The 16,361-nt window shown below is 40.8% G+C and overlaps 1 protein-coding gene across 2 annotated transcripts in view; it reads left to right on the plus strand.

Moving 5' to 3' along the window:
• rasa1a (RAS p21 protein activator (GTPase activating protein) 1a) overlaps window positions 1-16,361 on the plus strand; it is a 27,601-nt gene continuing 11,240 nt past the window's right edge. For both annotated transcript variants that reach the window (XM_070903663.1, XM_070903664.1), the window contains exons 1-2: window positions 1-778; window positions 15,268-15,420. In XM_070903663.1, coding sequence (XP_070759764.1) covers window positions 234-778; window positions 15,268-15,420 — 698 coding nt within the window. In that variant the 5' untranslated portion in view covers window positions 1-233. The remainder of the gene's footprint in view (window positions 779-15,267; window positions 15,421-16,361) is intronic.

Consider the following 16,361-nt stretch of genomic DNA (forward strand, 5'->3'; position numbering starts at 1 on the left):
CGTTAGCTTGGCTATCTTGCAGCGAGCGAATGCGAGGTAAAGCTAACGCCCGCTAGTGCAGCCGAGTAAGCTAAGTTAGCTTGTCGGCTAACGTTAGCTGGCTAGCTAAACGCGTTTTTGAGAAACTTTTGGTGTTGTTTCCCCGGAGCCCAAACACTGAAGGAGTATTGTAAGAACAGAGGGGAAGGGCAGGTTCCCTTCTGGACTTTTTCCCCTCTACGTATTTTCCTAATATGATGGCTGCGGAGGTCAGCAGTGAGGATACGGGCTCGGTCACGACAGGGACAGGGGTGGCAGGCGGAGGAGGCCCGGAGACGGCCCCTTTCCCCTACTATCCCAAGTCGAGAGGAGTGCGAGTCACGGATTTGGGACAAGGACCAGGACCAACCCTCCGCCAACATTCAAACACCTCTCCGGACTCACTTCCCGACATGAGTGTGATATATCCCATGTCTGGTGGGGATATGACCGGACCAGTGCTGTCCGCAACAGGGAGTGGCGGAGCCGGAGGTGGACATTCAGTTTTCCAAGGAACAAGCTCAGGGACTGTGGGCGGCATTTGCTGCTCTCCCACTTCGGAGGGTCCAGCTAGTCGGATTTCACCCACATCAGCAGGCCCGGATGGGTCTAGTGTCTTGCCCCCACTGCCACCACCTCCTCCTCCCCCTCCAGGCTGTGGGGGGCTCGGCGGCACTATGGATGAAAGCGACATGCAGGACGGACCGGAATACGAAGAAGAAGAGGTGGTGTTCCCCCTCTCTGCACCTCCCACAAACCAGTAAGTATACTACCCGCAAAAATGACATCTTGTTCATTGACACCTAGAAATCAAAATTTTCAAGCATCCTGTACTTTTTGCTGGGTTCACTTCCTTCCTGCTGTCATACCCTGGCCTTGAGGTCTGAAATTGACGTAGTGTTGACTTCTGCAGGTTCAATAGTGACTGGTGCTACTCACAACTGTCATTAGTTATGATCTACTTTTACAGCCCACAGTCATTACTCTGTGTACTATGGGTTTGTATAGCCAATAACCAAGAGTAGTGGACACGAAATTATCCCAATTTAACAACCTGTTACCTACTGTGTATTCTTTTTACATTTGCAAACTTGTTATACTTTTTGGAAGAATCAAAATTACTTAAATCGACTTGTTGGTTGCAGAATATGCAATTTGATGATGCTTTGTGTCTTTGTTTAGTCAGCAGTCAAAGTAAAGTCAAATTGTTTTTGGATTGAATTGATACACCCCTATTCAAGGATGAAGCTAACAGGACAGTATTAACGTCCGTTTCATATTTTTACAATCAACATCATGAACCTCACAACGAGAAGTGATGCATTTAGAGTCAATGTGCCAATTTTAAGCATTTTTCTTTATTGACTGACTACCACATTATTGATCAATAATTGATCAAATGTAAAAAAATGTATTGGGTGCTCTGAAGTGCATCTTGTTTATCTACAAGGAGCTGTATTTGAACAATCGACAAGCTATTTTCACAGCACAGCCAAAGTAATTAGTAGGTATATAAATAATAAATATATACTGTATTTGATGAATAAACAATTATTATATTAGAAAAATCATCAAACTTGCTTCTCCTGCAACTGATCCGCTTGTCATTATTCAGCAAATGTCCCCCAAAAATGTTTTGGATTGCATAGATTAGAGGAGACTAAAGATACAAAACACTTAAACAAAACCTTACTCGGTCTACAAAAAGCTGTAGTATACCAATGCCTTTATCAGGTAGAAAAATTGAATGATCTGTTGCATTCTCAGTCTTGCTAGTGTTTGTTCAAGAATATTAGCGTATCCATCTAGTAGGGGGTTAATTGTGCAGTCTTTTCACTGATCGGCTGATCAGTTTCATAAGGGAAAAAAACTTGGCAGATCAGTTTTGCCATGAAGGAATGGTAATAGGAAGCAGCAAAAGTGAAGTGCTTTGAATAAGAGTTGCAGGTGACAAGCGCTGACCTCAGTCAGGGTGAGGTCAGTTCATGTTATCCAGGTAAGCAACATCTTTATCTGTGCCTTTCCTGTTGTATCAAAAACCACTTGTGTCATACCTGCATCATGACCACTGATCACAATTGCTCACAACTGTATGTAGTTCAGCTTGAGTCAAGGTGCTGGGAACACCTGCACGGATAGACCCGATATTCAGAATACTGCTGTTCCAACTTTGTTAATACTGTATAGTCTACATCAATCAAATGCTTAATTTTGGTAAATTTATCAGCGATTACCCCCTTTACATTTATAATCTACAGTAAGGTTAATCAGTTCTTTTTTGGCTGACTTGTGATTGGTACAGTGTCACCTTGCAGCCCCATAAGAGTTGTCGCTGCAATAGTAGCCTAATTATCTTCAGTGAAGTATTGTGCTTTATCATGCTACTTGGGAAATAGAAATGGGTTTGAAGAAAAATCTTCTTTGTTTCTGCTTAGCTGCGCAATTGTCTACTAATGCCCAATTTACAGTGCTCTGACTTAATGGACATTATGTGTGAAAAAATATAATATTTTGTTTGTGATTAAAGTGAAACAAAGCGTGGAACAGGGTATTTGTAAACCTTATTTGATTGCAGCATCAAAAATGCACCCTAAGCATTGTATTTTAGAATTGCATCTGTAATTATAGGCATTTTATGAATTTATCAGGCATGCACACAAGCACATGTCCAAACCCGTGTGTGTGCTGGTGTTGTAATAACCTAAATACGGCCCTCCCATTTGTTACAGTCTCATTAGAGAACTGCTGAGCTTTGTCATTTCTGGCCCTCATACTGTAAGATATGGAAGTGACTGGGCCTGGAGTGTGGATTCAGCTCTTATTTTAGGAGCCACCCTATATCTCCCTGTCAGATTACAGAGGAAGGGGAAGGCCAGCATTTCACCAGTCTTGCCTGTACTGGTAATGAACCACCCTAAATGGAATTAACTGCACTTGAATTCAAGTTCTTACATATAGTACTATCAAAGTACTAGTTTTGCCAAGGGAATTCAGACTTCCTCATGGATTTGCACTTGGATTCCAGTTTATCAACTTGCAGGGTTGCCAGTGAGGGATTGGAACAGTTGTCACTTGTGCATGAATGGCATTGATTTTCTTTGGTCTAGCTTGTTTCACAATGAGAGACTTGTAGTCAAATGTTTCTCTGCACATTCACTAACACATCACTTTACACGCTGGTGAGAGTCAAAATGAGTCTACTCACTCTCTTACTCTAGCCCACTCTGAGATGCTTTACTCAACCAAATTGTGCAAGGCAGCATATACGACACAAGCCTTTCCTCTATTTTGGGGTTGTGGTTTTGGTGAATTGCTTGTAGTGGTGATAGATGCACCGGAAAGCTGGACCGCATTTCTTTAAAGTTTCTGGTTATTATTAGCCCACAATTTCCCAATACCTGTTGCGTATGACAGTGTTTATCAAAATGAGGCCTACCTTTTAAGGCTTTGTCCACATCAAACTGTAGGATGTAGATTTGTAGAAGGATAGTGACAATAGTGAAGTTTTGCTCTTATGATGTACTATATTATTTCTTTATCTCAAGAAAGATTCTTTTTTTTTTTATTAAATAGTTTACTATTATCAGAGAATTGCAATTGAAACATTTGGTTAAAAAAACATGAACGTAAAATGCTGAATGTACATATCATCATCATATGTGTGTGCTGCTCATGAAAACACCTGCCATTGGCAATATAAGCAAGGCCAGACACAGGCTCTTAAAAGCTAGGCACATAGCCGTTATTCATCCTCTTGTCTGGGAGTGGATGCTTCTCGAGAACAGACAAGTTTATAAGGTGCTGCCTTTGCCTTGCAATGATGACCCAGTTAAGGCGAGGGTTGGTCCCTCCTTAAGGATGTGCTACTGACCCACTGTGATAGACAGAGCTTATATGTGGACCCTCTGCGAGGTTACTGTCTCATCCAGTGATGCTGTCCTATAGAATCTATAGGACAGCATCAGTATAGATGATGCCTAATCTAATATACAGGGATTCATCATGATCACGGACAGTTCTCAAGTTCTGGCCTGGAGGCAATAAACTAAAACTCATGGCTATATTTTATGGCATAAAATCAACTTATCTTGTGTCACATTATGTAGGCCTATGTGAACATCCAATCTATGTGTAACACGAGACATGCATCCATTTTTTTGTGAAGGACTTTTTTCCCACTGTGCCTATAAAAGCATATGCCAGTGCCAAATCTACCATTGGCAGCATTGGGTGTTACATTCACAGCTGACTACCCCGACTTCCCTGAATGATTCTGAATCTCACCCCGCTCCTTCAGCTGTGTAGCTAGCTGCATATGTCTTCTGTAATCGTGCTCCAAGACTGATCTTGTATTCCTTTGAGTTATGCTAGCGGCCAGTGAAGTGCATGTTGGAAGAGTGATGGTGGAAAACTTCTACACTGTTGGAAGTTGTCCCGCTGTGTGTTGCACAGTGACTGTGAAAGCTTAACTTGGCACATTTGCAGAGCACGGTAGAGTGATCGCGAGAGAGAGAGAGAGAGAGACGAACAGCAGTCACATTCATTCACACCTCTGTACAACAGTGTGTCATTTATAAACAATGGATGCAGAACTGCAATAAGAACCTCACACTGATGATAGCTTAACGAAGAGGCAAGAGCGAAGATGTCAGGTGACCCTAACAGTGCGTGTTCCTGCTGCAGCTAGAAACCCTTCAGCCCAGTGCCTGAGCTTAAACAAACTGCACGCTGGGAAACGAGTCGTTGATTTAGAGTTTCCACGAAGATTAGCGAGGATTTGAAGTCATAAAGGGTTTCCCTGACGAGGTGGTGGTAGGAGGAAGGAGAAAAGGGGGAAAGAAAAGTTGGATTTGAAGATCAGTGGCTGTGTGAATGAGTTTACCCGATTTAGCAGTTGGCTGTGGAAACATCTCTGTAAGTGCAGTGTTAATTGAGAACCCATGCTGCCCAATTGCCCTTTGTGTAGGGTGGCGGGGACAATGGAATTCTGAAATGGCACAAGGATCATGTCACATAGCTTAACTAGGTTATTCCCTGATGGACATTGTTCCCACTAGCCAAAATGTTACAGCACTTTTATAACAAAGCAGGGTCTTATTAATGGGATTGGATCATTACACATTTTTGATGACTGGTGAGCCCAGCAATTAGCATTAAGCCTGTAATTTCCTGTCGTACATTTTTGAAATGACTGCAATACTCCTAGCTGTAAAGTTACATAGGCTATTGCAGCTTGTATGAAACTGTGTTTGCACCTTGTTGCGCAGCTGTTCCTCAATCTCTCTACCATTACAGCGGAGGGTGCACATGCTTAGGGTTGGTTTACTAGACCCATTGATTGAAATACCAGTCACACTTTTATTAGTGTAAGCTCTGTGTTGTGCATTGATAAGGCAAGGCCTATGGTTTCCATGCATTTTGAATGTGTTACGCAATGTCCTGTCATGCCCTTCCAATACCCACACTGCCCTGCCTTTTCTCTCCTGCATCCTGTTTTCAAGACTTCTGAGCCACTCATTGTGGCCTTAACAGGATCCTCAGAAGCATTTCAGTTTTGTTTGACAATACCCAGGACTTTTGATTTGAATGACTTTTAACACTAGTTAGGTGTGCTGAATAATAAGTTGGGTATTTTGCATGGAACATGTTACAGTGCCAGGTTATACTTAAGAACCAAAGTCATGACTTCCTACATGACAAGTACAATAAAGGTGTTTGTCAGTGCAGTGTTACTTGTACAGAAGAAGCCACATAATGTGCTAGTGTTGCACATTTCCAAATTTTGCAGGAAGAGAATGTTCTTAACCGGATACCCCTGATTGTAGAAATAAAAAATCACAGGAGGAATACTGTATGGGTATATGACAGTGAAGCCTAACATCACTGATGTAATGATGTTATTTCAAGGAGCCTGATTCACTGCAGGAAAGCCGAGATGTCGGCTTTGGTCCCCGTGTGTCTTGCTGGGCATCAAAATGATGATGGTTGGTTAGCTTTCAGGGTGAGCAAGGTTGAAGATGCATGGATGGCCCTCTCCCATGTCTCCATCTGTACAGTTTAACTCTGCCCCTGTGTGTTGTCGCTCTCCTGCCCTGACTGAGTGCAAAGGAAAACAAAACTATTTCACAGCTGCTGTCAGGCCTCCATAGGTCTCCACCTTTTATCTTTCCATTGTGGAAACTTGAGCCAACAAATATAAGTAAATGGTTAAGAGATCACAATTTACACAGTAGTTGTTTGGCTGGTTGGTTAGTGCATAAACCCATACAGGTTTTACATTAAAAGCTCTGGCGTTTGTTCATTTACTAGCACAGAAAAAAACTTTGCACATCTATTTCTTGAGACAGGTGTCACATGGAGGGACACATAGATCATAGTGATGGGAATTCCGGCTCTTTTTAGTGAGCCGGATCATTTGGCTCAGCTCACCAAGAAGAGCCGGCTCTTTCGGCTCCCAAGCGGCTCTTCATTTTACCACTTATACCTTTTATAATTCAGCCAAATTTAGCGCTGTTTTGACTTATGATTTGTATGTGTACACATATATCACTTAAATTATTCAATACATCCTTTGTACTGAAGTATTCAAAAGTAAAAATTACATTTTCTAATATTGTAGGAAAGCTCCACTGGTTAGGGAATTTGCGAACAATATGGGGTGTCTGGACACGGACACGGGAGGCAGGGATATGCTTTAAATGGTTTATTTCTGAAGCAGGCACTTTAAAGGCAGATGCACAGGCACTTAATAGAAATCGCTACAGTAGGTGTGGTTTCGCTGTCATTGACGCACACGAACTGTGTTAAACGAGCCCAATCAGCTGTTTTGCCATCTCCGTGGATCGCGGGTGACAAGTGGGAAAACGAAACTTAACTCTGCCTGCAGACTGGTGCGAGCCGTGTGCAGAGGGCGTTGCCTAACAACGAGGTAAGGATCATTGTCCGAGCCTTTGGCACAAATATCAATAATCGTCATATGATTCTGCCTTGTATTACTTTACAAAAAAAAAAAAACGGCTCGGTCACGGATGGGAGCCGGCTCCCATCGTTCACTTAAAAGAGCCGGCTCTTTGAACCGGCTCGTTCGCGACCGACACATCACTAATAGATCAAAAGTTGCAAACAGACTCCCGCACACAGTGTCTAACTTGCAAAATACATTTATTTGCGACGTTTCAGGGCTAGACCCTCATCAGGCAAATGGTTTGTGACAATGAGAAGCCCATTTTAAGTAGGGAGTGGGTTTAAGTCTGCATCCAATCACATTCCCCATGTGCAACACGAAAGTATAAATACCAAACATCAATTTACTGTATGACAATCTCCAATATCATAAGTGTCTTTTTGTCTTTATTAAAATAATGCTTTGTGTGGGGTTGAAACAAGTCTGACATTTTGAGCAAGGTTCATGTTAACATGTGTTTTAATCTTTAAGCATGGTTGAAGCCAGGTGTATATAAAGTACTCTCTAAGGCCAGTGCAGGTAACAAGGTTGTGCTTTTTGTTTCCACTATTGCATGTCTGTTTATTCAAATGTTCATGGGCAGCACATAAATGTCTATTCATACAGTTGTCCGTGTGTGCCGAGATGCCACTCCCTACCCTTGCTGTCCCACTGCTTCAAAGACCAATAGGCAGCATGCTCATGATGCGTGGCTTTATGAGAGAGAAAGAGGGAAGGGTAAGAGAAAGAGTAAGTCAGAGCGGGATGAAGTGGGAGCAAAGACTACAGGGCTTCAGTGTGCCTCAGTCTCTGAAAGATCAACTTCTTCAGATCAGTGTTTAAAGGATAATGGAACCAGATATGATCCTCCAATTTTCCTCAAATTAGTTGGCACAACCAAATGCATGCGGAGTGTCAGTCTGCATCGCTGTGTCCTCCTGTTCATCTTACTTCCATGGATGTTGCTCATTGACCCTAGCGACAGGAGATGACTGTATTAAGGTGGCTGCAGGGTCACATCATCATGTCTTGTATGGATTTAGAGCTGCCTTTGCTCTGCTTTCCACGTCGGAGCTCACAGCTTTTGCCTGCAGTATCAGTGGAGTATCAGTGGAGTGGGTGCACCTTGTGAGACCACGGGACACAGGAGGGAGATGCAGCAGAGGGCGAACTCGGCGTAAGTGGGGCACCAAATTAACCCCAACTCTAACCTCGCCTCCCTATCAATGGGCTGGTAGAAACAGTTGACAGCTCCTGCTTATCAACTGTTTTATTTTAGGATTCCAATTTTATTATAGTTGTTAAAAAAGGAAAATCATGTGTGTGCAGTTCAATGACTTTTCGGTTAGATTAACAGGAAATCTTCGATAGATCTTTTTGTGTCCTTGTCCTTTTTGCTTGGAAAAGTGTTTACTGGACTTACACTTACGAGATGATGGTGTAATGCACATTTTGTCTAATCACATAATTCAACGACTTGACACATTGAAGTCTGGAAAGGTCATATAGTGGCTCTAGTTAAGGATGTTAGGGGGGAGTTTACTGGGAATTATATTCGTGTGTAGGAAACATGTTGTACCTCCTATAGAAAGTCAGCTGCTCCCCTGAGGTGCATTGCTAATCTACAGTGATTCAATGTTTCATTACTTTTTGATACTGATGAGGGCTGACAGTACGTCTGTAGAGATATTTGAGTACAGCCGCATCCATCAAGACAGAAGAAGATGAAGAAGAGAGACAGAAGCTGGAGAGAAAGCGCCCACAAAAGAGCTTAATGAGAGACAGACAGACTGACAGAGAGACAAGGTCCAACTCACTCAAGTCACAACAATCTGTGTCTGTCCTGTTGGTCTTATTGCCCTTAGAGATTTGTCTCCAGCAAACAGAAGAAAAGAAAACAGTTTGTTAGATTTTTCTAGCATCTGGTAACAATAAAGATGTACATAAAGTAGATGAGCACAAATAGTAGAATCTTTGCTTACCTGAATCCTCATTAAAACTTTCAATTTTAAGATCAGCTTGTTACAGTATTAAAGTAGAATGGATAATGTACAACTGCTTCAGTCATCCATTAACCGAGGCTTATTAAATGGTCCTACCGAACATACTCTGGGTATCATTACTTTTTAAAAATAGTTAAGCTTGAATGATTTTTGTCAGTAGAGTATGCGGTGTTCTCATTTTGAGCACAACGTTTTTCCAGAAACTTGGTGTTCATTTCAAACTGTAGCTTTTCATTGCTTCAACTTCTGTACTATTTTAGCAGTAATTCCATGTTGGGATGACACTCTATGCCCCAGAGAATTTAAATATCCTTTGTATTTCCCACCGGATACAGACAGAGGTTTCTTTTACTCAGATCGATGTTATTGTCAGTCACTTTCTTAACCCAAGTCATTGCCTAATTCATCCATTGCGGAGTATACAACATGCTTATGCTGGTGTTGCTGTCTGTCTAAAATACCCTAATCTTGTGTTGGGTGCACATTAATGACCCAAACAATGCGAGCAGCATATGCTGTTTAGGCTATTGTTTATTTATAGTACCATATTTATATTGCTGTATAAAAATGTGTGTGTATGCAACAGCTGTTGCCCATTTGATTATATGCATGCATGATATGCACTCATATTTTCTTTTCTGCTGTCACTGCAGTTACGGCACAAATTAGGCTAGTTGTGTCCATTTGACTTCCAAAATAAAACAACTTCATTAAAGAATTATAGAATTAAAAAGATATATATTCATCCTAGTAAAGTATTTAACTTCATTATTTTGTGGGAACAGTGCTTCACTCTTTCTCAGGCAAAGTCTTATCATATTGTATTCTGCAAAATATTTACTTTTTAAATTTGGTCACCTTTGTGCAGATTCTTTTGGGCAGTTGTAGATTGATTTGTAACTTATCTCTCAGCCCAGCCCACTCTGTGTGCTCCTGTGGCTTCGTGGTGCCACAGGTTGTTCTTTCCAAATCAAAAGCTATAAACTGTGAGAAAACCACACTGAGGGGTTTTGAGCTCAACAGTACAGGCATAATCTACAAACAGTATGTCACTCCTGTCCTGTCAGAGCTTTTGTGATGCAATATTTTTAAGGCATTCAACCTTAAAATATAGCCAAAGGGATTGTGTACACAATAAATCATGCTGCTATGCTTGCTGGAGCCTAAGCCTTGCATTTTGGCAAGCCTAGCTTGGGCATGTTTGATTTCTGCAATGTGCAGTAATATCGTTCTTGACAGCATGACACAATTAGCTGAACTATACATATAACTTAACCTAGTAACTTGAATGCTCACAGGACTCGTATGCTGAAAGGACGCCCCTTACTGCATGATGCAGTGCCTACATCGATGTGCCGTGTGAAATGAGGTTCAGGACGTGGGCATTGGGGCGGTGAAGGATGACACTGTGGGTGACTCACTTCCCTCAGTTTGAAACACATTTTGGTGTGGTGTCATTAACATGACACCACACTTGGTTAGTGTAGAAAGCACAGTCATTTGTCATGCATGTGAGTTGACACAATACTATACATGAAGATCTGTGCACACTCTCTATCAATTTGCATTAGGTAGCCCGTTTTAGTTGATTGTGAGGGAACTGTATGCAGAGAGATAGATGCCATATCCTGAGTTGAGCGTCGAGGTAGAGGAGAGAACCAGGACGTCACTGTGCTGCTCGCTGTTCATGTGCTGACATGACAGGGCATTCCTCAAGCTGATAGTAGCGCTGTATCCTATCACCGCTGTAATGGCTTATGCTCATAGTCTGTTTATCATAACACCCTTCCTTCCTGGTTTACCCACTCACATCCCATGTCAGCGTAATTTAAGAATTGAAGGTTATAGCTCATACATAAAGCTACAGGAAACTCTAAATGCCCTTTTCCAAATCTATAGATAGGTGTGATGTACAGTGCAAAATATCTAAAGTTTCGGCAAATACATAATATTTGTGAGAAAGGCCACATTTTATTCTAACTCTTTCCTGAAGGTGCAGACACCAGGATGTTAGGGCCGTCTGTGTTAGATTTACAGTAAACTAAATCAACAACACATAAATAATGCAGATGACCTCAAGGCACTGTATACCAACAAATCCACATGGCTGAGGTTGCTGTGGCAACAAAGAAAATATAACAGATGAATACCGCAGCTATAAAACGTATGTTTTGGTGCAATGAACAGCAACCCAAAATACAGCAAAGCAGCCTCTCCCAACATGTAACCCAGTGGAAAGTTTGTTTGTGCTGAATGCTGATGATTACTGGATTAAAACATTATGCATTGTATGCACCTGCTTGATTCAACAACCCAATCAATGGCATAACAAAGTCTGTGTTTAAATCTTTGTATATTTGAGGCATAGAGAAGGAGTGGGATTCAGTAATTAAGCAATTCCAACAAGCTGTTTATTGTTACAGGTCTTCCTTCAGAGCTGTAACAGTAAAATATGGTATGTGACAAATATTTTATCTCCGCCATTTAATAGTTGGAAACTCAACTGTTGCTGATCTCCTGAAAACACCAACACTGAAGCTCCCTCGCATCCTACACTAAAACAAAGTGCTGTTTTGTATTAAGTCCTGACTTAAATGCATAATGCAAACCAATATTGTAATTTGTTTTTTCCACACTTGGAATAAGTTGCTTGGAATTTCTTTGGTGGAAAAATCAATCCAAATGTAAGAGTAAGAGTCCAGAGGTCAACAAGTCCCCCATTCTATCAACTGAACCTAGTTAATGATTAATTACCTGTCAGTCATGCATAAAAGGCAAAATTCATAAGAACACTATTCCACATTTGAACTTCAGGTCTGTGTTGAAACATTTATTAATTAAGCATTTTAAAGATGAGAAAGTTAAATTAAAGAAGCAGCAGGTGAGAAAAATGACTTCTCAATTTGGAGTTTCCTCTACCTTCAACATTAAGTCAGTGGTATGGTTGTGGGTTGAAAATCAGGTCTATTGAATTACTTTCTGTTTGAAACCTTTTACATATTCAGCCTATTTGTGATGAAGTAAGGTAATAAAAGTACCATTAGTTTACTTGTTGATGTTTTCTAATCTAAGGCACACGATTCTGAATAATTTTGTTAATGTCACCACCACATTTGTCCCTAGTTTGATTATTTCTTGTCTCTTGGTAGAGAAAAAATAATCTTTTGGTAGTGACCTGTGGTTTTAGGCTTGCTAAGTAACTTGAGACTGGTTCCCGATATCTTAACTATTTTTACCCATGTATATAGGTAATATGATAATGATATGACAACATTTAGTTATTTTTTAGAAGTCTGGGTAGACAAGTAATAACAGTTTACAGAGTCAGAATCCAAAAATGAAAATGCAGAAGTACTAAAGCGACAGGGTTGTTGCAAAATCAATGGTCTAAGATAAGTTCCCTCCAGTCTTGCACTTTAACCAAGTCACACCAAGTGTAACATCTATGTGTTGATTTCAGTAAATAAAGGTTTAGACTGTGTAGTGGATAGCTCTTTCTGTTTCATAGTAAACGGCATATGTTACTGTTTTTGGAGCCCAGAATAGGCTAGCTGATGCAGTTCTTGGACATGTGTACCACAGCCTAACCCACAGCAACAGCAGCAGGCTGTCTGGCAGCACGATGCACATTCTCAGGGAGTTTATCAGTTTGAATCAACATTTTGCTGCATTAGCATAGCCTCCCTCTATAAATGTGCATGACTTTGGCCGAAGAAGTTTCCAATATATTATAGTACAAACAGTAGACTGAGCCACAATGGTACTGGAGTGAGGCTAGGACCCACCATTCTTGATAGTTTATTGGGTTGCCTTATGCATACCTGCAGACCTGGATAATCATTTTTCAAATTTTAATTGAAAAATCTTTGCAAAATACAAATATTTTTGTAATTTTATTAAGAATTAGTTGATATAATTGTATCAATAAGTCAATCATATAAACTGCTTCACCAAAGTATTTAGTTTGCTGTCGTTTACAAAATCACTGAAGTTGAGCAGCTGAGTAACGTACAGTTCTGAGACGTCTGTTCCACAAAATACCACACAGATGGGCAAAGTGAATTTCAAGGTCAGGAAAATACCAAACTGTCTGAGCACTGCTTGCACTGGTTGTTGAGCTGCCACATAAATAGGGCCCATGTGTACAGGTGTGTATGGATAGCTACTTAGATGAATGTCTGCCACAGGGTTTATAGTTTTTTTCTTTCTAATATTTAGTGGTGATATAATGACTTGGGTGTGTCTGTCAAATATACCACACACTCCTTTAAAAATGTCTTGAATTGGTGCTAGTACATCAGAAGTGGATTTTAGAGTTGGTAAACAGAGCAGACACAAAACCAGGACAGAGAGGAGAGGTCCTCGTTACAAACCAGCATCTTCCTGTCCATCATGATCCATGCAGTCTTGCACCTTGCCAGTCTCCCAGTTGCTTGCCAGACATTGGCTGCTCCCTCTGTTTAGTTGTTTAGAATGGCTTAAAGCAATGGAAACAGTAACTGGCCCTCACATTGTTTTTTGTGTTTTATTGTGGCTAGTTTTGCCCGTAGAGTCTTGTCGAACGTTGTGGTTCGGGTAATTTTGTTCTGAGACCTAGGGTCTTTCTTGGCCTGGTTCAGGAGTAGTTGCAGTAACAGTTTCTATCCCAAATGTCTTTTATTTAGCTTTTAATGTTTTAATTATATACAGGGTATAATGGGTGGTGTGTGTTCGTGTTGGAGGGGGGGCTTGTAGGATGGTGTGCCCAGCTCTTTCTGCCATTCTTCTTTCACAGTCATCTATCTTTCCCTCTTCACTGTTCTATTCCCCTTCAGTGTTATTTCCCCCCAGCTTCCCCAGTCCCTCAAGGGCTGCTTGGCCTTACTCTTCAACTGCACTCAGTCGCCCTCTTCAATTCTCTTATCACCCAAATCCCCCCAAAGCCCCCTCACGGACACTTAACTCTCCCACTCCTCTTCAGCCGGCCGTCTCTTGGCAAACTTCATCACGTTTTCTTTACAAGTAGAGACCTCTACTCGCCTAAACCAGATGGGAGCCCTTTAGGTCCCCTGTGAAAAGAGCTACTGCAGCAACTCATTCATCTTCTCACAGCTGGATGTTTTTCCAGCTACTGCCCTCTGTTCTGAGAGGCACCAGTGGCCTAAATTTGGAAAAGCATGTTAATTTTTTACCCTGGCTGGCAAGGCCCAGTCAAGTTCAGCCTCACCTGCTGAAATTTTAACCAGTGTTGTTCCTAAGGCTTCTGTTTAATTCAGAAAGCAGGGAGACTTTAATGGTGTGCTGGAAACAAAAAAAGAAAAAAAGCTTTTTCGATTTTAAGCTTTTACTTGCCGACCCCTTTCCATTTCCCTTAGAATACATGACCCGCTCATTCTGACTTGGTTGTACTCTCATGAAAGTAGGTAGCGCAATGTATTAAAGCTTCATATCTAATATTGATTTCATTATTAATTAGTATATCAATCATGTTTTGATTGATCATGTACTTGTTTACTTATTTATTTATATATTTATTTCCCTATACACATTTCCAGACCTGATCTAACAATGAAAAGAGGCACTACACTCACATGTATTAAGTAGAACACATAACATCAGGAAACCTGATAAAGGTGCTTATTTGATATGTATTAAGTTACTATTATCATTGAGTTTTGCCTTCTGTGATAATTATGATACTATGCAGTTTCTATTTCTGGTTATTTTCTAAAACTTGACTGAAGAACTGAAAAAATTCAGTGTGTGCAATCCATATCATGAGAAAGATGTTCGATAACAGAGGCACTCTGTCTTCAAAGTGTTACGTGTTCTCAATTTGACTCTATTTTTTAACTAACACACCTTATTTGTTTCTGGAGTCTGTTGGCCTCTCTAAACAATAAATCGCACCCTTCTCCAATTGTGTTTACCTCAGGAGGTTGTTGATTGTAGTGCCACAATTCTTGTATTCGTTGTAGGTGGTCTCTTTTATTTTTATTTTCATAAATCAAACATTTAACAGAAATGGCATACCTTGTATTGTAATAAATATTGTTATAGCATGATATGGAATTTCTTTATCGTGTTACCATTTTGAGAAGTGGTTGAATTTATGGTGTTTATACTGCTCAACAGAAATGTGTACTTCCATGCTTAACAGGCTTATTACTTTAGTTCCTGTCAATAACATTTCAATATAGTTTGGCTTGTCACAAAAACATTTCATGTTATACTTTATACCATTTGTGTACATATATAGTGGCCTAACGCACCATCCATCTGTCTCCCCGTCCTAATTATTTTCTCCTTGTCTGTCCGTCTCAGGTGGTACCATGGCAAGCTAGACCGAACCATTGCTGAGGAGCGGCTGCGCCAGGCCCGGACCCCTGGCAGCTACCTCATCAGGGAGAGTGACCGCCGGCCCGGTTCCTTTGTCCTGTCTTTCCTCAGTATGACCAATGTGGTCAACCATTTCAGGTACGACAGAGAAGATGCAACAAGCAGAAATAATTCAGTCTCAGTGATAGGCCCCGTCTGAATCTGCAGCAAGATCCCACTTAAATGCCTTCAAAATATATCCTTTAAATATTTGTATATATGTTCTGTGTGTAGCGTGAAAGAGCTACAACCTTCATTTCATTGTGTAGCTGTTTGTTGTAGAAGAAATAAATGTACCTTGAACCTTAAGAAGAAGCAGTTTTTGACAAATCGCAAATCAGTTAGCATGTTTTAGGTAGCTTTTCAGAGATGTATGATATATATCTGACCTGACTTGGCCTACACAATGCTGCAGAAATTTCTTTCTAATAAACAATTTTTTTTTATCAATTGCTGCAATAATTTACTGGGAAAGCAAAATGGTCCTAACCAGGGACTTACATGAGATGGGAGGGTCCTGGAGGTCCCAGTTGAGTTTACCATACCAATATAGAAGCTAGATAGACTTAGCTAACCTGTCTAGCATGGCATATTGCTAACACTGAGAGCTGTACTGGTGGAATAGTTAGAATAGTTTGGTACGACATGAACTGTTGCACCTCTGTTGTCCTGTTAGCAGGTGAAACAGATCATAATATGGCATCTTACAATAAGCAGGCAGCATGCCACCCTCAAGTAGAAGATAAGGATAGGGGAACTACAGAAGTTATTCATTACCTGCTAACCAAAGACACTGCAGTGAAAGATCAACCTCTTAGATGAGCTGATACTGAAGTGAGAATGTTCAGGTTTGAAATGTGGTTTCCGGTGTCCTGTCATGCCATCGCAGACTACTTCAGCCTATTTGTGTCACAGTCATTTAAACAGACAGTACAAAGGTTTTTTTATAATGCATAACAACTTGCAAGCTTAGATATCTGTTGGAACCCATGACTCTGTGTGTGTGTGTGTGTGTGTGTAAGACACAGAAGACTTTTCTT

This window comes from Enoplosus armatus, chromosome 4 (genome assembly GCF_043641665.1).
Source record: "Enoplosus armatus isolate fEnoArm2 chromosome 4, fEnoArm2.hap1, whole genome shotgun sequence".
Lineage (NCBI taxonomy): Eukaryota > Metazoa > Chordata > Actinopteri > Centrarchiformes > Enoplosidae > Enoplosus > Enoplosus armatus.